The sequence below is a fragment of the Hemitrygon akajei genome, chromosome 11, assembly GCF_048418815.1.
Source record: "Hemitrygon akajei chromosome 11, sHemAka1.3, whole genome shotgun sequence".
NCBI classification, from domain to species: domain Eukaryota; kingdom Metazoa; phylum Chordata; class Chondrichthyes; order Myliobatiformes; family Dasyatidae; genus Hemitrygon; species Hemitrygon akajei.
Genome location: NC_133134.1, coordinates 49,490,841 through 49,514,971, shown reverse-complemented (window position 1 = coordinate 49,514,971; position 24,131 = coordinate 49,490,841). Strand labels below are relative to the sequence as shown.

General features: G+C 41.5%; 1 protein-coding gene across 1 annotated transcript; it reads left to right on the top strand.

Moving 5' to 3' along the window:
* Window positions 1–10,743: 10,743 nt before the first annotated feature.
* Window positions 10,744–16,316, top strand: LOC140735590 (hemoglobin subunit alpha-like). The gene is made up of 3 exons (XM_073060811.1): window positions 10,744–10,887; window positions 11,116–11,323; window positions 15,996–16,316. The coding sequence occupies exons 1-3, from the start codon at window positions 10,793–10,795 to the stop codon at window positions 16,119–16,121; spliced, it is 429 nt and encodes a 142-aa protein (XP_072916912.1). The 5' UTR covers window positions 10,744–10,792; the 3' UTR covers window positions 16,122–16,316.
* Window positions 16,317–24,131: the final 7,815 nt, after the last annotated feature.

Genomic DNA, 24,131 nt, shown 5'->3' with positions numbered 1-24,131 from the left:
TCGATTTATTATTGTCACATGTACTGAGATAGAGTGAAAAAACATGTCCTATGTTCAATCCACACAAATCATTTTATTACAACAGTGCATTGAGTAAATACCTGGTAGAACAATGACAAATGCAGAACAGTGTTACGGTTACCTAGAAATTGTCAACCTGCACTACACTAAGGAAGTAGATTGAGGTCAAGAGATCACCTCATCTTACTTTGGGACCATTCAATTCTCCTCTAACAGCAGGACAGAGGCTGTTCTTGAACTTGGTGATATGTGCTTTTACGCTTTGGTATCCTTCACCTACGGGATGGTAGAGAAGAGAGGAGCTCTGGGGTTGGTGTGGGTCTTAGATTATACTGGCTTGTTTATCAAGGCAGCAAAAAGTGTAGACAGAGTTCACGGAGAGGACACTGGTTTTTGTTCTGTGCTAAACTTTGTTCACAACTCTGCATTTTCTGTTGATTATAGGGAGAGCAGTTGCCACACCAACCTATGATGCATCTGGATAGGAAGCATTCGATGGTGTATCAATAAAATCTAGTGACGGTCAGATGGGACATGCCAGATTTCTTTAGCCTCCAGAAGAAACTGAGAGTTCTTGGCCTTGATGAATGCATGGTTGAACAGGATAGGAAGTTGGATCTGAAAGAGAAAAAGTTTTAATATCGCTGGCATATGTCATGAAATCTGTAATTTTGCAGCAGCAGTACTTGGCCGCTCCAGGACATTAACTTTGTTGTTTTCAAGCCATTCCTGTGTAGATTTGGCATTGTGCTTGGGGTCATTGTCTTGCTGGAAAACAAATTTTCTCTCAAGTTGCAATTTTCTTGCAGACTATATCAGGTTTTCCTCCTGGATTTCTTGTATTTTTTCTGCATTCATTTTACCCTCTACCTTCACAAGCCTTCCAGGGCCTGTTGCATCCCCACAGCATGATGCAGCCACCACCATGCTTCACAGTAGGGATGGTGCTTTTCTGATGATGTGCGTGTTTGGCTTATGCCAAACAGCGTTTAGTCTGATGGCCAAAAAAATCAATTTTGGTTTCATCAGACCATAAAACCTTCTTCCAACTGACTTCAGAGTCTCCCACATGCCTTCTGGCAAACTCTAGCCGAGATTTTATGTGAGTTTTTTTTCAACAATGACTTTCTCTTTGCCTCTCTCCCATAAAGCTGTGACTGATGAAACACTGGGGCAACAGTTGTTGATTGTGCAGTCTCTCCCATCTCAGCCATTGAAGCTTGTCATAGGTCTCTTGGAGGCCTCCCTCACTAGTCCCCATCTTGCATGGTCACTCAGTTTTTGAGGACGGCCTGCTGTAGGCAGATTTATAGTTGTGCCGTATTCTTTTCATTTCTTGATGATTGATTTAGCTGTACTCCAAGTGATATTCACTGACTTGGAAATTTTCTTGTATCCATCTTCTGACTTGTGCTTTTCAATAACCTTTTTTTTGTGAAATTGCTTGGAGTGTTTTTTTTTCTTCATGATGTAGTTTTTGCCAGGATGCTGACCCACCAGCAATTGAACCTTCAAGATACAGGTGTATTTTTACTACATTCATTTGAAACACATTGCAACCTCATAGGCCCTGCTCCCTCGACACCACCAAACGAGGGGATCAAGTCTGGTTCAATGAATAGTGCAGGTAGGTATGCCAGTAGCAGCACCAGGAATCAATGAAGTGAAGCTGCAAGACAGGACCATTTGTATGCAAAGCAAGCGGCATGCAGTAGGCAGTACCAAGCTCTGCAGTCCTGTATCCTTGTATCCAGTTGTGAACACTAGTGTACAAGTAAACAACAGCATGGAAGTGGGAGGTCTATGTCTATCCCCTTTCTCAAAGATGGGGCAATTCATCACATCAGTGCAAAACCCAATGCTGAAAATTTGCAGGAATCTTCAGCGAGGATTGCCGAGTAATCTGTCCATCACTCTGGTGGTGACCCAGTTTTATTCCCAGTCGGCCTAGTGAGCTAAGCTCTCGTGGAATGGTCATTTTGATAGGGGTTGTGATTAAGTGTGCTTAAGCTGTAAGTTCGAGGCTTTGTTTAGAGATGGCAGTCAGGACATCTGTGTGTTCCTCCAGTGGAATATGGCAGGTCAGGGAAACTCGCCTGGTGATTATACCCTGACTGACCGCATAAGGTGACTGGAGCTGGAGCTGAGAGAAAAAGATGAGGTCCTGCAAAGAAATAGGCAGAAGTTTAAAAAATAGGGTGTAATCTCTGGATAAGTCTGTGTGCCATTCCTAGTGAGAGTAGGAATAGAAGGATAGGGCAAATGAATGGGTGGCTGATGAACTGCAGGTCCAAGGAATAGCTTGAACCATTGGGACCTCCTGGGGTAGAGGACACTTGAGCAAGAGAGCTTCCAATATCTTGATGGGGACAATTGATAGATGGGTTTGGACAAGTTGAGCAGGATATGGATCCCAAAGTGGTCATGCAATCAATGAGAAAACTGGAGTAAGTATAGAGATTAAAGTGAAGAAATCCAGTTGGCAAGGTCAGGACAAGGAGTGAGGAAGGTCTAATCACCTAAACTGCAAGAAGCCTGACAGGCTGATGATCTCAGAGTATCTTTGACATGTGGGATTGTGATATTGCATCTATTACAGAAACATCAGATAGTGAGTGGATATCACTTGCTTGGTTTTACAGAAAGCTATTGACAAGGTCCAGCACACAAGGCTGCTACACTAGATAAGAGATAAAACTCTAGCATAGATAGAAGAGTGACTGACTGGCAGAAATCATAGAGTGGGGATAAAGGGGAACTTTTCAGGATGGTTGCTGGTGACTTTTGGAATTCGAAATGTGTCAGTGTTGGATTTGCAGCTTTTCAATTTATAGGATAATTATCTGGATGTAGGAAATGGCGATGTTGTAGTTAAGTTTGATAGGTAGGGGAACAGTCAATATCGCAGAGGCAGGGAGTCTGCAGAATGATCTGCACAGGTTAGGAGAGTGGGTAAAGAAGAGGCAGATGAAATATGGGTTAGGGAAGTTCGGGTTTATAAATATTGGTAGGAAGAATAAAGGTGTAAACTACTTTCTAAATGGGGAGAAAATTCAGAAACCAGAGGTTTAATGTGAATTGGGTGGTCCTAATTCAGGGTTCCATCAAAGTTAGCTTGCACCTTGTGTCAGTAGCAAAGAAGGCAAATACAATGTTAGCATTCACTTTGAGAGGATTAGAATGTAAAAGCAATTTGCTGGACTTCCGGTAAGATGGCGATTGCTTAGCTGCTCCGAATTTTTGTTCCGTTATTGTTGCTATCTTTGCACTAAATGTCTCCATTTTTTAAACCTTAGTTAGGAATTTTTTGGTTTCTTTTACTTGCCTGTGAACACATCTACCTTACAATGTCTAGCAAGAGTTCTAAATCTGGGAGAAAGGAAGTTCCGGCTCTGTCGGCTGAGACCCTCGCTGCGCTGGAACAACTCCGAGACGATATTTTAAAGGAATTTAGAACCGCTTTCAAACAGCTGGAAGCCAAACTGGATCGGATCAACGATAGAGTGGATGAACATGCTGAACACTTATCTCGCATCGATTCGACTTCTGAAGATTTAGAAAGTCGTGTTCGATACTTGGAGACTCTCTGTTCCAGCCTAGAGCAAAAACGTAACAAACTCCTTTCCAAAATGGTGGATCTCGAAAATCGCAGCAGACGTTCTAACCTCCGAATTCTTGGGTTGCCAGAGGCCACCGAACAGGGTTCAACCGTGAAGTTTTTCGCCGAGTTTCTCTGTGAGATATTCGGGAAAGATTTGCTTCCGAACCCGCCTGAGCTCGAAAGGGCACACAGGGTTTATGTTCCCCCCGGAATACTGGGCTCCCGCCCACGACCGGTAATTTTGTGCTTTCATCAATACCAGGTAAAACACCGTCTGATTATGGAGGCACATCGCAGAGGTACTTTTTCTTTCCAAAATATAATCATTCGCTTTGTGGAAGATCTTGCACCCCAGACCTTAAAGATGCACGCTGAGTTTAAAGGCGTAATGAAAGTGCTTTATGATCATGGTTTTAAACCCTCTCTTCGCAATCCTGCCGATTTATGAATCAAGCTTAATACTGGAAAATATAAGTGGTTTAAGTCAGTGAAGGAGGCTGAGGCATTTGTTGCAAGTCTTCCGGCTATCCAGTCATCTTTGGAACCCGATCGGGCCTCCTAAAATGGTGGATAAGTACTTCTCGTAGTAAAATTACTTTTTCTGGACTCAGACTTTACTTGAATCACTCAGACATTATTCATTGAAACTCTAAGGGCTGTTGACAATCTCTCCCTGGATTTGGTGTGTCTTTTTTAAATAGACATTCTGTTCTTAATGTTTCCCCATGGACGTTTAAATAGTACTTGTGTAATCTATTTTATTCTTGTATAACTTTATCTATAGAGTTCTACAACTACAACTTGTTTTGGAGGTTTGAAGTCTTTATTGAAGGCCTCCCTGTTTGTTGGTTCACAGTTTAATTGCTGATTTATTTTTATTTTTTTATTTTTTATTTATATATTTATCTATCTATCTATCTCTTTATTTATTTATTTATTTATTTATTTATTTTCACCTTTTTTTTAATCTTTGATTTTTTTTCCTCCTCTCTGTAAATGGTTGATAAGTACTCTTCTTGAATTTATAATTTTCCCCTTTCTCCCTTTTTTTCCCTTTCTCTTACTTTATTCTTCCATAATTTTTCACGAGTAGGTTAGTTATGATTTTCTTCCGATTTTCTCTGTATTAAGTTTTATATTTCTGCAGAAGATGTCCCATTTTGTAGTTATGTTTTCTAGTGCATAAACTAGTTACTATTTGCTATAGTATTTATACGGAACTGCTGTTAATGACACAGATCTGGAAGTTATATTTGGGTTAATTTTTTTGGTAGAGCTAGCTGCTTTTTTTGGTAGCCGCCTAGTTTTGGGTTGTGTGAGTGGGGTGGGTTTTCCAGTTCCAACATCACTCACTGTATTTATTGTTTTTCTTTATTGCTCAGGACATGTTTATATTTTGATTTTACAAATCTATGTTTACATTTCTGCTCCCAGACTGCTATTGTATTGCTTGACTTTTTATATGCCTGCTGCCTTTTATGCATTAGTAATTGATAATGGCTAGTGCACTTAAATTCGTGAGCTGGAATGTAAAGGGTTTGAATCACCCTGTTAAAAGGAGGAAGGTATTCTCACATATTAAACAACTCAAAGCTGACATTGCTTTCCTTCAAGAAACTCATATTCGTTGTGTTGATAACTCCCGGCTTCTGTCAAAGTGGGTGGGTCAGCATTTTCACTCATCCTTTGCCGCTGAAGCTAGGGGAGTCTCCATTCTTATTAACTCAAATATTCCTTTTGAACTCCATAATAAAATATCTGATACAAATGGCCGTTTTATTATTGTTTCTGGTAAACTATATAACACTAAAGTTGCACTAGCAAACCTGTATGCCCCCAACTTTGATGATGTTAACTTTTTTGAACGTTTTTTTTCCTCACTACCAGACTTAAACTCATACTCTCTTATACTGGGTGGTGACTTCAACTGTTGGTTAGATCCTAATCTGGATCGATCGTCCTCTGTTACCAGATCACCTACTAAATCTGCCTTAGCTATCCAATCGTTTCTCTCTAATTTTGGTATCTCTGATATATGGCGTTTCCTTCATCCTACTGAGAGAGATTATTCTTTTTTTTCACATGTTCACCATACCTTCACTAGAATTGACTATTTCTTACTCGATAACCAACTTATTCCATTTGCCTACTCTTGTGACTATCAGAGTATACTGATTTCTGACCATGCCCCAATTACTCTCTCTCTGAATTTTCCTGGTCTCCCTCAGAGGAATAAACACTGGCGGTTTGATTCAACTTTATTATTGGATGATGATTTTCTAAAGCTTATTAAGGATCAGATAACCTTTTATTTTAACACTAATACATCACCTGAAATGTCATCCCAGATTGTCTGGGATGCCATGAAAGCATATCTGAGGGGTCAAATAATCTCTTACACAGCAAATCTCAACAGAAGATCCTGTGCAGATCGATTAGACCTCATTAACCAGATAAAAGAATTGGATCAACTATATGCTCAAACTAAGAACCCTGAACTATACAAGAAGCGTGTTGAACTCCAAACTAAATTTAATCTTCTGTCTACTCAACCTGTCGAACGCCAACTTCTCGAAAGCAAGAGTCACTTTTACATTCATGGGGATAAGTCTGGTAAATTTCTAGCCAATCAGCTGAGGCGTTCCAAAGCCAAACAACATATTACAAAGATCCGGAAGGAGAACGGAGACTTTACATCGGATCATTTAGAAATTAATGACGCATTTAAAAATTTTTATTCTCGGCTTTATTCCTCTGAATCTTTGAATGACAATATCTCTGTTGATCAACTTTTAAAGAATCTGAATATTCCCTCACTTTCATCTGATTTTAAAGCCAAACTTAATGTGCCTATATCATCAGAAGAAATATCTTTTCCAATCTCTGCACTATCCTCAGGGAAATCTCTTGGACCTGATGGGTTCCCTGTGGAATTTTATAAATCATTCTCCTCACTTCTTTCTCCTCAGTTACTTTCAGTATTATCTGACTCATTTAATTACGGCAAATTGCCACCCTCTTTCAATGAGGCATCTATTATTCTTCTATTAAAAAGGGCAAAGACCCAACAGAGTCTTCCTCATATAGGCTGATTTCTTTGCTCAATGTTGATGTAAAGATCTTAGCTAAAGTTTTGGCTCATAGATTAGAAACCGTCACTCCCTCCATTATCTCTGATGACCAATCAGGTTTTATTAAAAACCGTCTCCCTTTTTTTAACATTCGGCGTTTATTCAATATCTTATACTCACCTCCAACTGGGATTCCTGAATGTGTTATTTCCCTCGATGCGGAGAAAGCATTTGATCGTATAGAGTGGAACTACCTTTTTGCAGTCTTAGAAAAATTTGACCTCGGTCAAAGTTTCATCTCTTGGATCAAATTGCTGTACCTGTGTCCTACTGCTTCTGTTTTAACTAATTTTCAGAAATCCCAGGTATTTAATCTCAAACGTGGCACCCATCAGGGATGCCCCTTAAGTCCCTTTCTCTTTGATTTGGCTATAGAACCTTTGGCGATAGCATTTTGAAATTGTCCTGAATTGACCAGGATTTGGAGAGGGGGTGTTGAGCATAAAGTTTCTCTTTATGCTGATGACTTATTACTCTTTCTCTCAAATCCGACTACATCCTTACCTCTAATGTTTTCACTTCTTGACCAGTTTAGCCAGATCTCTGGCTATAAACTTAACTTACATAAGAGTGAACTTTTCCCAATTAATAAAGAAGCACAAGAACTAACATTTTGTGATCTCCCTTTTAAAGTAGTCCATAATCAATTTACTTATCTTGGAATTACAGTCACAAGGAAGTTTAAAGATCTCTTTCGTGAAAACTTTGCCAATCTTTCATATACTATAAAACAGAGTCTGGTACAATGGTCACCTCTATCTATGTCTTTGGTAGGTCGTATTAATGTTGTTAAAATGTATGTTCTCCCCAAATTCTTATACTTATTTCAATCTATCCCAATTTTTATTCCTAAATCTTTTTTTGATTCCTTAGACTCTATTATTTTGGCATATCTGTGGAAGAATAAGTGCTCTAGAATTAATAAAATCCATCTCCAAAAATCTAAAAAAGAGGGTGGCATGGCTTTACCTAACTTTCGTTTATATTATTGGGCAGCTAATATACGTTGTGCTACCTTTTGGTCTTTCTTCCATGGCCAAACCGAGTGCCCTAATTGGGTGGCAATGGAGTTGAGCTCCACTAAAGAATTATCTATCTCTGCACTTCTTGGCTCTGCACTCCCTAGTAGTCTGTCCAGATTAATAGCTAATCCTCTTGTTAGACACACTTTGAGTATATGGGCTCAGTTTAGGAAATGCTATGGTTTCCATGGTTTTTCCGTTTCCAGCCCTGTCGTACATAATCACCTTTTTTTACCTACTACGTACGATTCAGCATTCCATGTTTGGTATAGGAAGGGCATTAGACATTTTGAAGATCTTTTCATTGATAATTGCTTCGCTTCCTTTCAGCAGCTCTCTGTTAAATTCAATCTGCCCAATGCTCATTTTTTTAGATATCTCCAAATTAGACACTTTATTGCTCCTTTAATTCCTAACTTTCCTGAAATGCCTGTGAAAAATGCTATGGACTTATTTCTTTCCATTAATCCACTAGGTAAAGGTTTAATATCAATTATTCGAGATAAATTAGCAGCCTTACGACGTGGATAAAATTAAAATGGCCTGGGAGCAGGATTTAAATACCTCCTTATCTGATGAGAGCTGGGACTCGATTCTCAAATCGGTTAACTCAACCTCTCTTTGTGCTCGCCATTGCCTTTTACAGTTTAAGATTGTTCATAGAGCCCATATGTCTAAATCTAAACTATCTCGATTCTACCCTAACATTAGTCCGCTCTGTGATAAATGCAAGAGGGGCGTGGCCTCTCTCATTCATATGTACTGGTTCTGTCCTAGCTTGGAGAAATTTTGGAAAGATGTCTTCACTACGTTATCGTATATTCTGAATCAGCACCTAGAACTAAACCCCTTAATTGCTTTGTTCGGTTTCTGGGGCGAGACAGATTTACGTCTGAGTCCGACCAAATGCCGAATATTATCCTTTGCCTCTCTCCTGGCTTGATCCTCCTTAGATGGAGAGATGTTGCCCCGTCCACCCATGCTCAATGGCTTAACAACATTATGACCTGCTTGGACCTAGAAAAAATTCATCATTCAGTTCTTAATTCGGATCTAAAGTTCCATAAGGTCTGGGGACCTTTTATCGAGTACTTTCATAACCTTCCTCTTGACTAGGGTTTTTTTTTTCTTTTCGGTCCCTTGCTTTCAGCTCCCTTTTTTTTCTGGCATTAGGCATTATTATCCTCTGTTGCTAAGTGTATTCACAGTCTGGGAGTTTGATTGTCCTGATTTATATTCTCTATATTGTGTTGTGGTTGGTCTGGAGTTTTTTTTGTGTTGTGGGGCTTGGGGAGGATACTAAGTTTACTTGTCTTTAATTTAGGTGCTTTTTTGTTAAATTCTCTTCCCTTGTAGCCTATTGTCATTGTATGCTTAATTTTGCACTGTATTAATGTTCCTTATTGTGATTTGGGGTTTTTTAATTTGTAAAATGTATAGAAAAAACTAATATAAAAAAAGCAATTTGCTTAGGTTTCATAGGGCATTAGTTAGACTGCATATGGAATATTGTGAGCAATTTTGGGCCCCTTCATTCAATCAATATTCAGATTGCCTGTAAAGTTAATCCTCAGTTGAGTTTCCTTCCCTAAATGTGCTAGTCTAATCCAAGTAGCACTGGCACAGCTCATATGTCTCTTCAACTCCTCTTACATTCCAATGTTGCCCTGGCCATCCTCAGATCTCACACCTCCATCAATTTGAGCTCAACCAAATCCTTTCACATACACTAAATAACATCATTAATGTCATTTTCTGGTCCAACATGACGAGGTTTTAAATTTACTCTCTCTGTTTTCAAATTCCACAATAATCTTCTGATCCTGAACTCTGTTGTATCTACCTGGTGTTTCTACTTTTACCTGAATAAGATTCAAGCAACTCAACTGTTTTATCTAAAGGCTGATTTATACTTGTGCATACGGGCTATGCCACAACCTACACCATAACCCCGATTTTCACTTCTGTGTCGCTCTACGCCATAGCGAGCATGCGTTGGTGTGTGCCAAAATGCTAATTGGCGGTGGGGTTTCTATGATACTGTGTTGAGTTTCTTTGTGACAGACATGGACGAGGAAATGCATTTCAAACATTTTCGCATGTTGGCAGGTAGATTTGACGACTTGGCTCATCTATTTCACATCGGTGTACACACAGCCTACAGTCATGGCAGAGAAGAAGCAACCGGAAATGTGTCGGAAGAAATGCGATGCTACCAAGCAGACCAGTCACTGTTGTTGCGGTCTGCGTCGACCCAATATGTGAGTAGCTTTTCTGGAGAGGTGCACATCACCCTACGGTATAGGGTACGGCGTAGGGTATGCGTTACCTACGGCGTCGATGTGACGCACAAGTATAAATCAGCTATAAGCCACTACTTACAATCTCTGAAAACAAAGATAAAAAATTTAATCAGTTTTTGTCACTTGCCCTGATATCTTGTACCCTGAATAGCCTTGGAATGTATTAGTAGTGTTATATAAAAGTCATTGTTTAAGTACTATGCATTTGAAATGAGAGGGGGAAGATTTAAAGCAGAAATGTGAGGCAAGTTGTTTTTCAAAGAATGGCAGATGCTTGAAGTGCATTGCCAGACAAGGTGGCAGCAGAAGAACTTAGTACGTAACTATAAGAGCCAATTAACTCAACACACATATATATGCAGCAAATGGAAGAACATTGATCAAAATATATTACTGTACATTTACTAATAATTTATATAAAAATAAAGTGAACTTTACAGGAGTGCTTCAAAGGGAATGTAGTCTGGGTGGAGTTAGCTTTCCTAGAACAGGATATCTTTGCTAACAGCTGTCTGTGAAGCAGACAACTGGTTCTCTATTTGCTATTGCCTCTTATCATTGAATTACGTAGACCGTGAATCAGGACCCACAACCAATGGGAGAACTGGGGTGGAGTGGGTGTGGCTCTGTGTGAATTGCAATAAATAAGGACGCATCAAGCCAGAGGTATCTCCTGGTTATTGAGACATCTGAAAAAGTGAAAACTCAGCAACAATGGTGCTCTCTAGTCAAAACAAAAAGGTCTTGGTACAACTGGGCATCCTGATAAAGGCAAATGCTGAAGCTTGGGGTGCGGATGCTTTAGCCAGGTAATTTTCTTCAATTCAAAGTATAATTAATGCATTTCCAGCTATTATTTGTAGTCGTTAACATGTCTTTGCATTTCACTATACTAAGACATTCTCTGCATAGAATTGAAGATTTTCCAAAATAATGTGATTGATGGTCTGAAGAAAAATGAAATTTAATTCTAGGTGAGATGTAGTGTATATTGCGTCTGCAAATAATTTCTGTCTTCACTTTCCATGCTTCTGAAGGCTGTTTGAGCTCCATCCTCAAACTAAGACATATTTCTCGAAATTCAGTGGCTTCGATGCCTGTAACGAACATGTCAAAAAGCATGGTCTACGGGTAATGAATGCTCTGGCAGAAGCAACCCATCACTTGGATAACCTGCATTTACACCTGGAAGATCTTGCCAGGAAACATGGTGAACAATTAGTTGTGGATCCTCCTAACTTTCATGTATGTATCAATTTTACAGAATCTTCCTCATTGTCAATAGACAATAGACAATAAGTGCAGAAGTAGACCATTCGGCCCTTCGAGCCTGCACCGCCATTTTGAGATCATGGCTGATCAACTACTATCAATACCCGGTTCCTGCCTTGTCCCCATATCCCTTGATTCCCCTATCCATAAGATACCTATCTAGCTCCTTCTTGAAAGCATCCAGAGAATTGGCCTCCACTACCTTCCGAGGCAGTGCATTCCAGACCCCCACAACTCTCTGGGAGAAGAAGTTTTTCCTTAACTCTGTCCTAAATGACCTACCCCTTATTCTCAAACCATGCCCTCTGGTACTGGACTCTCCCAGCATCTGGAACATATTTCCTGCCTCTATCTTGTCCAATCCCTTAATAATCTTATATGTTTCAATCAGATCCCCTCTCAGTCTCCTTAATTCCAGCATGTACAAGCCCAGTCTCTCTAACCTCTCTGCGTAAGACAGTCCAGTCATCCCAGGAATTAACCTCGTGAATCTACGCTGCACTTCCTCTACAGCCAGGATGTCCTTCCTTAACCCTGGAGACCAAAACTGTACACAATACTCCAGGTGTGGTCTCACCAGGGCTCTGTACAAATGCAAGAGGATTTCCTTGCTCTTGTACTCAATTCCCTTTGTAATAAAGGCCAACATTCCATTAGCCTTCTTCACTGCCTGCTGCACTTGCTCATTCACCTTCAGTGACTGATGAACAAGGACTCCTAGATCTCTTTGTATTTCTCCCTTACCTAACTCTACACCGTTCAGATAATAATCTGCCTTCCTGTTCTTACTCCCAAAGTGGATAACCTCACACTTATTCACATTAAATGTCATCTGCCAAGTATCTGCCCACTCACTCAGCCTATCCAAGTCACCCTGAATTCTCCTAACATCCTCATCACATGTCACACTGCCACCCAACTTAGTATCATCAGCAAATTTGCTAATGTTATTTTCAATGCCTTCATCCAAATCGTTGACGTAAATTGTAAACAGCTGTGGTCCCAATACTGAGCCCTGTGGCACCCCACTAGTCACCACCTGCCATTCCGAGAAACACCCATTCACCGCTACCCTTTGCTTTCTATCTGCCAAGCAGTTTTCTATCCATATCAATGTCTTCCCCCCAATGCCCTGAGCTTTGATTTTACCCACCAATCTCCTATGTGGGACCTTATCAAATGCCTTCTGAAAATTGAGGTACACTACATCCACTGGATCTCCCCCGTCTAACTTCCTGGTTACATCCTCAAAAAACTCCAACAGATTAGTCAAGCATGATTTACCCTTGGTAAATCCATGCTGGCTCGGCCCAATCCTATCACTGGTATCTAGATATGCCACTATTTCATCCTTAATAATGGACTCTAGCATCTTCCCCACCACTGATGTCAGGCTGACAGGTCGATAGTTCTCTGTTTTCTCCCTCCCTCCTTTCTTAAAAAGTGGGATAACATTAGCCATTCTCCAATCCTCAGGAACTGATCCTGAATCTAAGGAACATTGGAAAATGATTACCAATGCATCTGCAATTTCCAGGGCCACCTCCTTTAGTACCCTAGGATGCAGACCATCTGGACCTGGGGATTTGTCATCCTTCAGTCCCATCAGTCTTCTCAACACCGTTTCCTTCCTAATGTCAATCTGTTTCATTTCCTCTGTTACCCTATGTCCTTGGCCCATCCATACATCTGGGAGATTGCTTGTGTCTTCCTTAGTGAAAACAGATCTAAAGTACTCATTAAATTCTTCTGCCATTTCTCTGTTTCCCATAACAATTTCACCTAATTTATTCTTCAAGGGCCCAACATTGTTCTTAACTATCTTCTTTCTCTTAACATACCTAAAAAAGCTTTTGCTATCTTCCTTTATATTCCTGGCTAGCTTGCGTTCGTACCTCAGTTTTTCTCCCCGTATTGTCTTTTTAGTTAAGTTCTGTTGTTCCTTAAAAACTTCCCAATCATCTGTCCTCCCACTCACCTTAGCTCTGTCATATTTCCTTTTTTTTAATGCTATGCAATCCCTGACTTCCTTTGTCAACCACTGTGGCCCCTTTCCCCCCTTTGAATTCTTCCTTCTCTGGGGATGAACTGATTTTGCACTTTGTGCATTATTCCCAAGAATACCTGCCATTGCTGTTCCACTGTCTTTTCTGCTAGGCTATCCATCCAGTCAACTTTGGCCAGCTCCTCCCTCATGGCTCCATAGTTTCCCCTGTTCAACTGCAACACTGACACCTCTGAGCTGCCCTTATCCTTCTCAAATTGCAGATAAAAACTTATTATATTATGATCACTGCCTCCTAATGGCTCCCTTACTGCAAGGTCGCTTATCAAATCCTGTTCATTACATAACACTAAATCCAGAATAGTCTTGTCCCTGGTCGGCTCTCGTACAAGCTGTTCCAAGAATGCATCCCGTAGGCACTCTACAAACTCCCTATCCTGTGGTCCAGCACCAACCTGATTCTCCCAGTTCACCTGCATGTTGAAATCCCCCATAACTACTGCGACATTACCTTTGCCACATGCCAATGTTAACTCTCTATTCAACTTGCACCCAATATCCATGCTACTGTTTGGTGGCCTGTAGACAACACCCATTTGGGTCCTTTTGCCCTTATTGTTCCTCAATTCTATCCACACAGACTCTACTTCTCCTGACCCTATGTCCCCCCTTGCAAAGGACTGAATCTCATTCCTCACCAACATTTCCCAGGTCTGATCTCCCTGCAGCCATGTCTCCGTTATCCCAACAACATCATAGTTACCCATTCGCACCTGGGCTTCAAGCTCATCCGCCTTATTTCTGACACTTCGTGCATTCAGATATAGAATTTTTAGCCCATTTCTCCTCTCTCTGTTTGAATCGCTGCCTATTGTGCTTAACCCAGCTCCCCGAACTCCCATCAGTCTATACGCCCCTAGAATTTTGTTGTCCTTCCTAAATTTACTTATTCTTTCAACACATTTAACTTCATGTTCCGTCAGACCATCCCTCTGTACATGTGTCCTCCTTATCACTTGTTCCTCCTCACCTTTCTCTACTACACACTTAATATTCCGGAACCGTGTAGTCCCCACCTGTCCTTTATTCTTCCTCTCGCTATCCTCTCTCACATTCTGGATCCCCGCCCCCTGCAAATTTAGTTTAAACCCCCCCCCAAGAAGCACTAGCAAACTTCCCTGCAAGAATGTTAGTACCGCTCCAGTTCAGGTGTAAACCGTCCCTTCGGAACAGATCCCACCTTCCCTGGAACAAAGCCCAATTATCTACAAACCTGAAGCCCTCCCTCCTGCACCATCCTCTCAGCCACGTATTAATCTGTATAATCTTTCTGTTCCTTGCCTCACTCGCATGTGGCACAGGTAGCAATCCAGAGATTGTTACCCTGGGGGTCCTGCTCTTCAGCTTCGCACCTAACTCCCTGAACTCCCTACGCAGGACCCCCTCACTCATCCGACCCACGTCATTGGTCCCTACATGGACCACAACATCTGGATTCTTGCCCTCCCTCTCGAGAATAACCTGCACCCGATCTGAGATGTCTCGGACCCCGGCACCAGGGAAGCAACATACCATCCGAGACTCCTGATCTTCCCCACAAAATCTCCTATCCGCCCCCCTGACTATAGAATCCCCTATCAATACCGCTCTCTTCTCTTCCCTCCTCCCCTTCCTAGTCGAGGGTCCAACCTCAGTGCCAGAGATGGGACCACTGCAGCTTGTTCCTGGTAGGTCATCCCCACCAACACTATCCAAAACGGTATACTTATTTTTGATGGGAACGGCCACAGGGGTGCTCTTCTCTCTCTGTCTGCTCCCCCTGCCTCTCTTGACTGTCACCCATTTGCCTACCTCCTGTCTTTTCGGTGTGACTACCTCCCGATAACTCCTATCTATCTCTGCCTCTGCCTCCCGAATGATCCGTAGTTCATCCAGCTCCTGCTCCAATTCCCTAACTCGGTCTGATAGGAGCTGCAGCTGGATGCACCTATTGCAGGTGTGGTCATCAGGGACAACTGTGTTGACCCTGACCTCCCACATACTGCATACGGAGCACACCACTGCTCTAACTGTCTCCCCCATTACCTGATCCCAGGTTAGTCAGAATAAATTAAAAGCAGACTACTTGCCGAAGTCCTCTTGCGCCGAAGCCTGCTGAGCCAAAGCCCAGCACTCTGCTCCTGCGCACTCCGCTGCCCGCTCCTGAAAGTGGGTCGCTTTTTAAAGCCTGCGCTCGCCGCTGACATCACCCATGCTTGCGCAGCTTTACCTTCCTCCTCAGGTATTCTCCAGGTAGGTCCGAGGGTCTCGGCCTACCTACAATAGCTGATCCTCCGATCTCCAGTCGTCTGTCGATCACGAGCACTCCTTACTCCCACTCCGCTGCTCGCACCGAAAATAGATTACACAAACTATGACATTGTGATTAGATCAGCAACTCCAAACTTTCAACTGTATTTAGTTGAAGTTTCAGCAGTCTGAAAGTGTCATCTTGATTACCTTAGCTGGGAATATTTTGTCCTGTTACACTATACATAGGAAAGCAGTCAAAGTACAAACAATCAACACATGTTTAATGTGTAAAATCACATGTTGAGAGTATTAACACCACCTTATATTATTTATTTTTCACTTTTACAGCTGTTTGCTGTTTGTATCTTAGTCACCCTCGCCGCTCACTTGCACGCGTTCCCCCTAGCAACCCACTGTGCGGTCGACAAATTCCTTCAGTTGATCTCAGATGAACTGAGCTCCTACTACCGTTGAAGATGCAATTGACAAACCGTGGTGAATGACAGCAAGATCATCACTTAAATCTCCTCCTGCGTGATTTCTCAAGCTGTCTGCTAATAAATCATTAGTCCTGTAAACACGCTTACTGTATTTGCTTTTGTTCCTGTTCTTTAATTACTGTGGCTGAATTACTGAGTTAAATAAACATTCACTTGTATCAATGCTTCATCATTGGCTGCGGCTGATTTAATATGTCTATCCAATTTCAGAAAAATACCTGTCAGATATGTCCATTAGCAAGAACACAAACAATACTGCAGGCTGTTTATCTTTATCACTCGATAACAACCAAGAGGAGAAAGAACTTGGACATAAAAGCATTGAGCCAAGAAATATCTGTTTGCCTGGCAGTTACTTTTTGTACCATTGCAAACGAATCAAGCTCTCAGCAAAGATCTCCGAAAAGCAATGGGAGATCGATATCTCTCCCAATGGTTTTTAAACATTCAACAACATATCATGACTCACTTCTCAAAGCCAGCTTTACACATAAGATATAGGTAAATAGAGTTGCAGAGGAGTACAACATGGAAACAGGCCAATCAGCCCAACTCATCCATGCCAACCAATGTCTATCTGACCCAGTCCCACTTGAGTGTGTTTGGCCCATAGGCACCAAACCTATCTGTAAAGCTGTTTCTATGTCTATTGCACGTTGTAATTGTATCTGTTTCTACAGCCTGCTCTTCCAGCACATTTCATATACCCACCACTCTGTGTGAAAGAGTTTCCCATTAGGTCCCTTTTAAATTGTTTCCCTCTCACCATAAATCTATGTTGATTGATTTTAGACTCCCTTACACTTGGATAAAGGCTATGACGATCCATTTATGTCCCTCACAATTTTACACACCTCTGTCAGGCCACTGCCCAGCTGCCTATACTCCACAGAAAATAAGCCAGCTTAGTCTTTCTTCAAAAATGATTCCCTGAGGAAGATTTTTGTTTTCTAAATCAAACTTACAGATGCAGCCTTAAATATTCAATTACATCATTTTAAAAGTTCAATGTCTGAAGATAAACAGGAGACAAAATTATCATTATCAGCTCCTTCAAAATCATTGTGATTAGATAATTCATTTTTCCCCATCTGGAAAACTGAAGTTGGACAATCCATTTGGATTTTAAGTAACACCATTGTTTTCTTCAATATTTTATCTATTAGGGCTAACTACATTTTGCTTCTGAAAATCTTCTGGATAAATTTAAATCTTCTGCCACACCTAATCCTTAAACACTCTGCAGTCCCAGTCAGGATAGTTGCAATTACCTACTATTACATCCTAATTATTCCTATAACTAACTGAGATTTCATTACATACACTATTTGCTCCTCTGATTCCTGCTGAGTATTGGGAGCTCTGCAGTACATCCCATCAGACTGATTACATTTTTCTTATTTCTGAGTTTTACTCACATGATGTTGCTGCAACTTTTCCATGAGATATCTTCTATGAATATTTCTGTGATGTTCTCCCTGATCAATAACACATCATCCCCTTCTCTTATTTCCACCTTTGTCATGCTGGAAGCAGTAGTACGTTGCAAAACTGAGCTGCCAGGCCTACCCATCCCTCAACCATTACATTAATATAGGAGCAGAATTAGGATTCTCGGCCCTTTGAGTCTTCTCCACCATTCAATTTTTCCCAACTGATTTTTTCCAACTCCATCTCTCACCTTCTGCCCATAATCACTACCTCACAAACCTATAAAGCTATGCCTTAAATACACCAAATGACTTGGCCTCCACAGCTCTTATTACCAACATAATCATTTGGCTTAAGAAATTCCTCCTCAACTATTTTAAAGGGGCAAGCTTTTATTATGAGGGCATGCCCTTGAACCTGAGTGTCTCTTACGAATGGAAACATCCACTCCATCCCGGCCTTTCAGCATCTGATAGGTTTCAATGAGACTTCCTGTATTCCTTCTGAACTCCATTAAGACATCAAATTCCTGAAATCACGCTTGTGAACCTCCTGGGCTCCAGGCCAGCCAGACTGTCGGAGTTGATGGTCTAAAATCAGAGTTGTGCAACCACAGCCAATGTTTTAGTTCTTTCCAAAGTTTGTTTGGAGTAAAACTCTGCTCATCCATTGTTAGACATCCGAGGCAGTGGAGGAGTCAATAATAGTAGAACACCTCAAGATGGCCATAAGTGAGGGGGCAACATGACCTCTGATTGGGAATTGAGGCAGGGCATGAGGCTGAATTGTCAGGGGTGGAGTATTTTAGGACCAGTGATCATAATCGTATTAATTATAAAATGGCAATGAGTAAGATAGCACAGGTCCACACATTCAAGTCCAAAATTGGCCAAGGGCAAACTCTGATGGCATTTGAGAAATACTTGGGATGTGGAGGGCTTTTAAGATGAAGGTTGAGGGCTATCATTCCTCTTAGACTGAAGGGCAAGGCTGACAGAATTAGGGAACCCTGGCTGAGGAGGGATATGGAGTCTCTGGTCAGGAAAATGTAGGAGGCATATGTCATTTGTAGATAGCTGGGATCAAACAAACCCTTGTGGAATAAAATGGATGTAGGAACAGATTTTGGAGGGAAATCTGGAAAGCAAAAAGAAACTATGAGACAGGTGTGGGTGAATATACTGAAAGAGAATCCTACAAGATTCAATAAGTATATTAGGAGCCAAAGGGTAATTAGGAAGAGAATAGGTCCCCTTAAAGATAAGTGTGATTGTCAATGTGTGGAGCCACTAGAGAGGTCTTCAGTGAATGTTTTTCATCTGTACTTACATCAGGGGTGGTGATGGAGGCTCAGGAATTCATGGAAGAAATTAGTGATGTCTTAAAACAGCCACATTACAAAATAGGTGTCTTAAGGCACATGAAAGTAGATGAATCAGTGGGCTATGGTCAAGTGTATCCACAGACATTGTGGGAAGACAAGGAAGAAATGCTGGGGATCTGGCAGTGGTGGGAAAGTTATTGAAAGGGATTCTTCCAGACAAGATTTAACTGCATTTTGAAAGGCCATGGACTTTATAGTCATCATAGCTTTGTGTGCGGGAAATTGCGTCTCACAAAATTGGCTGAGCTTTTTCACTGAGATGACAGAGGACTGGTGAGAGCAGGTCATTGTCTGCATGGGCTTTAGCAAATACTTTGAAAAGGTACTACATGTAATGCTGGTTCAGAAAGTTAAACCCATATTAGCTCCAGCATGAGCTAACCAATTAGATGCAAGCAACACACACAAAATGCTGGTGGAACACAGAAGGCCAGGCAGCATCTATAAGGAGAAGCACTGTCGACGTTTCTGGCCAAGACCCTTCATCAGGAGTAACTGAAAGGAAAGATAGTAAGAGATTTGAAAGTTGTTGGGGGAGGTGGAAATGCGAAATGATAGGAGAAGACCGGAGGGGGTGGGATGAAGCTAAGAGCTGGAAAGGTGATTGGCGAAAGTGATACCGAGCTGGAGAAGGGAAAGGATCATGGGACGGGAGGCCTCGGGAGAAAGAAAGGGGGGGGGAAGCACCAGAGGGAGATGGAGAACAGGCAAACAACTAAATATGTCAGGGATGGGGTAAGAAGGGGAGGAGGGGCATTAATGGAAGTTAGAGAAGTCAATGTTCATGCCATCAGGTTGGAGGCTACCCAGCCGGTATATAAGGTGTTGTTCCTCCAACCTGAGTTTGGATTCATTTTGACAGTAGAGGAGGCCATGGATAGACATATCAGAATGGGAATGGGACGTGGAATTAAAATGTGTGGCCACTGGGAGATCCTGCTTTCTCTGGCAGACCGAGCGTAGGTGTTCAGCGAAACGGTCTCCCAGTCTGCGTCGGGTCTCACCAATATATAAAAGGTCACACCGGGAACACTGGACGCAGTATACCACACCAGCCGACTCACAGGTGAAGTGTCGCCTCACCTGGAAGGACTGTCTGGGGCCCTGAATGGTGGTGAGGGAGGAAGTGTAAGGGCAGGTGTAGCACTTGTTCCGCTTACAAGGATAAGTACCAGGAGGGAGATCGGTGAGAAGGGATGGGGGGGATCGAGTGGACAAGGGAGTCGCATAGAGAGCGATCCCTACGGAATGCAGAAAGAGGGGGGGAGGGAGAGATGTGCTTGGTAGTGGGATCCCGTTGGAGGTGGCGGAAGTTACGGAGAATTATATGTTGGACACTCACCAATATATAAAAGGCGACACCGGGAGCAACTTCTTACCCTATCCCTGACATATTTAGTTGTTTGCCTGTTCTCCATCTCCCTCTGGTGCTTCCCCCCCACTTTCTTTCCCCCGAGGCCTCCCATCCCATGATCCTTCCCCTTCTCCAGCTCGGTATCACTTTCGCCAATCACCTTTCCAGCTCTTAGCTTCATCCAACCCCCTCCGGTCTTCTCCTATCATTTTGCATTTCCACCTCCCCCCACTACTTTCAAATCTCTTACTATCTTTCCTTTCAGTTAGTCCTGACGAAGGGTCTTGGCCCAAAACGTCAACAGTGCTTCTACCTATAGATGCTGCCTGGCCTGCTGTGTTCCACCAGCATTTTGTGTGTGTTGTTTGGATTTCCAGCATCTGCAGATTTCCTCGTGTTTGCTAATTAGATGCAAGACTGGCTTTCTAGTCAGAATCAAAGGGTGTTTGTGGAGGGTTGTTTTTCCAGATTGGAAGCCTGAGACTAGTGTTGTGCCACGGAGATCGGTGCTGTGCCCACTGGTGTTTGTCATTTATATTAACAATTTGGAGAGAAGGTGGGTAGCAATGTTAGTAGCTTTGTGATCAACACTAAAATTGGTGGCATGGTAGACAATGAAGATTACCTAATATTACAAGAGGATCTGAATCAAATGGGAAAGTAGGCCAAAAAATGGCAGATGGAATTTAACTCAGATACATGCAAACCATTGCATTTTAGCAAGTTAAGCAGTAAATGACAGGGCCCAAGGCAGTTTTGTGGAACAGAGAAGCCCATGGGTTCAAGTACATAGATCCCTGAAAATGGCAGCACAGATCGACAGGGTGATGAAGAAGACACGTCTGCATCATTCAGGGTATTGAGTGTAGGAGTTCGGATGATACCTTACAGCTGTAGAAGACCGCACCTGGAGAATTGTGTGTTCTTCTGGTCATCCAGCTAAAGGAAGGATTTCATTAAGACAGAAAGGATGCAGAAAAGCTTCAGAAGGTTGCTGCTTGGGCTAGACAGCTTGAATTATAAGGAGGGACTGGATAAGCTGGGGCTGTTTTCTCTGACGAGGGCCTGAGAGCTGACTTACAGATGTTTGGAAAATCATGAGGGATTTAGATAAGGTGAAAGATCACAATTTTTTTCCCCAGAGTATAGAGTCTAAAACTAGAAGGATCAGTTTTAAGGTGAAAGGGGGAAGACTCAAAGTGGACCTGAGGGATAACTTCTGCGCACAGAACGTGATAGGTAAATGGAACAAGCTAGCAGAGATGGTATCATTACAAAGTGTTAAATACATTTAGATTGGTTATGGATAGTTCAAGTTTAGATAGATATGGGCCAAATGCAAGCAAATATATTTAGCACAGCTATGCATCTAAAAATATCTTACATGCCACTATAGTATTTGTTTCTACTAACACCCCTACAGTGCTTTCCTGGGAAACACCACTCAATGCAAAAACATAAGACCATAAGACGTAGGAGCAGATTTAGACCATTCTGCCCATTGTATCTGCTCCGGTGTTCCATCATGCCTGATCCTAGATCCCACTGAACCACATGCACCTGCCATATCCTTTGATGCCCTGACCAATCAGGAAGCTATCAATTTCCATCTTAAATATACCCATGGACTTGGCCTCCACTGTCATCTGTGGCCAAGCAATCCACAGATTCACTACTCTCTGGATAAAAAAATTCCTCCTTACCTCTGTTCTAAAAGGTCATCCTTCAATTTTGAGGCTATGCCCTCTAGCTCTGGATACCTCCAACCATAGGGATTATCCTCTGCCACCCTATCTAGTTCTTTGAACATTTGATTTCAATGAGATTTCCACCCACCCCCACCCCCAGATTCTTCTAAATTCCAGTGAGTACAGGTCTAACGCTGCCAAACACTCCTCATATGTTAACCCCTTCATTCCCAGAATCATCATCGTCCGGCATATCCAGTTTATGCGTCTCTCTTTCAACTGAAAGCTATGCCCTCCCTCTAGTATTCAAAGTATCTAATAAAACTTTAGCTGTCCATCCTCTTCTTGTGGCTAATACCCTCTAAGCCATGAAGTTTCATTGTAAGTCTGTCAGCACTCTCTGCAATGCCTCCATATCCTTCCTGTAATGATGCAACCAGAACTGCACATAATACTCAAAGTACAGTCTAACCAAAGTTTTATAGTTTAATGGACTTCTGTTCAGAATGATCTACCTGGATGGTGTGCTAAAGAAAGTTCTTCTCTGTTACCTCAATACATGTCACAACAATAAATCAATTACAAATTACACATTAAATGCTGAAGCAAAAAAACTTATTGGAGGAAAAATATAATCCACAATGTAGGTAACTTCAGAAATAATATCCATAAAGCAAGAAATATTGCAAATGGAAAATAACCTTCAATACAATAACTCAGCTGGTAGTCGCAGCACAACAGCTCCAGTGACCCAGGTTCAATCCTGACCTCTGGTCCTGTCTCTGTGGAGTACGGAGAACAGGACTAAATATGGGTTGAAGTAAACAGAGGAATTCTCAAAGGACCAGAACTGAAAATTCAAAATGGGCAGGTGAAGACCCAAAGATGAAGAAAAGTGGACATCAAACTGTGGATGTCATGGTTATTTAACAATCATGTTTTACAGTATAGATACCTGCCCAGAAGAATGTGGTTAATTAGCATTACTATGGCTCACGACTGAAGATGAATTTTGAAAGGATAGCATGCTATGGAGTATTATACGTGATGGTACAGAGAGGAGGAGATTATTAAGAATAAATTACAAACTGATTTACATTTTTACATTAAAGATTTTTTTACTAGTTTCAAACATAAAGATATTAAACTGGAACATCAGAGTAAAGAAGACAATGTATCCTCTGAACTAAACATCTAAATATTTGGGAGATTTCAATGTATAGGTATATGTCAAATATGTTGAGCGTCTTGGAGGAATATAGGCAGGGTAATGAATGAAGACATAGAATGACATCTAAAATGGAGGAACTCTGAGATGCAAGGTGCTGCATTTGTTAGAAAATGAAATGGAAGAGAATTTTGGAAATACTTGGAAGATCAACACAGCATCTATGGAGAGAGAAAATCTAAGTGAATTTTATCGTATATCAAACTGACCAGTTCCAACATAAACAAGAAAGTCTAGTTATTTGAATTTGTTGGATTTTGAAGGCTACAAGTTGTCAATAGGGAAGATGAGGGACTGTTCTTTGAGCTTATTTTGCGCTTTGTTGAAAAAGTATCGTCAATCCTAGAATGAGAAGACATACAGGGAATGAGACAAACAATTAAAGTGGAAGGCAATTCAAAGGTCAGGATCATCCACTTTGACTGAACTGTGACAGCCTGCAAAGTTGTCACCCAATCCGTATTTTGTTTCTTCAGTGAAGAAGGGACCACATTGTAAGCACTGAGTGCAGCACACTGGATTAGAAGAAGTGCAAGTAAACCTGGAAAAGAAAGAATAAAGTTCAAGTTCACACAGGGTATAAACACCATAACAAAAATAGATTTTTTGTAGTAGCTGTGTAATACATAACAGGACAAAGACAAACTTAAGTTAATATAAACTTACATTAACATGAATTATACATAACTTACTTGTGGAAAATAGAGAGCAATATAAACAATACTGCTGCAAGATTGAGAGAGAAAGAAAAAATTCAGTCCATGGTACCAACACTACTCAAATAGGGAATTATAACTTCCTTTTGGCCTCCCTTTCATAATGCCTCTTCAGAAATATAGTGTTTTATACAATTGTTCAATAAATAGGTGGATCTGAATTGTCAGCTATTCTTCAAATCT

Excerpts from the sequence above, each read along its gene's own strand:
- LOC140735590 (XM_073060811.1), top strand. The coding sequence starts at position 10,793 with ATGGTGCTCTCTAGTCAAAACAAAAAGGTCTTGGTACAACTGGGCATC. Across the intron at positions 10,888-11,115 it reads GGTGCGGATGCTTTAGCCAG|GCTGTTTGAGCTCCATCCTC; the intron begins GTAATTTTCTTC and ends ATGCTTCTGAAG. Across the intron at positions 11,324-15,995 it reads TGGATCCTCCTAACTTTCAT|CTGTTTGCTGTTTGTATCTT; the intron begins GTATGTATCAAT and ends TCACTTTTACAG.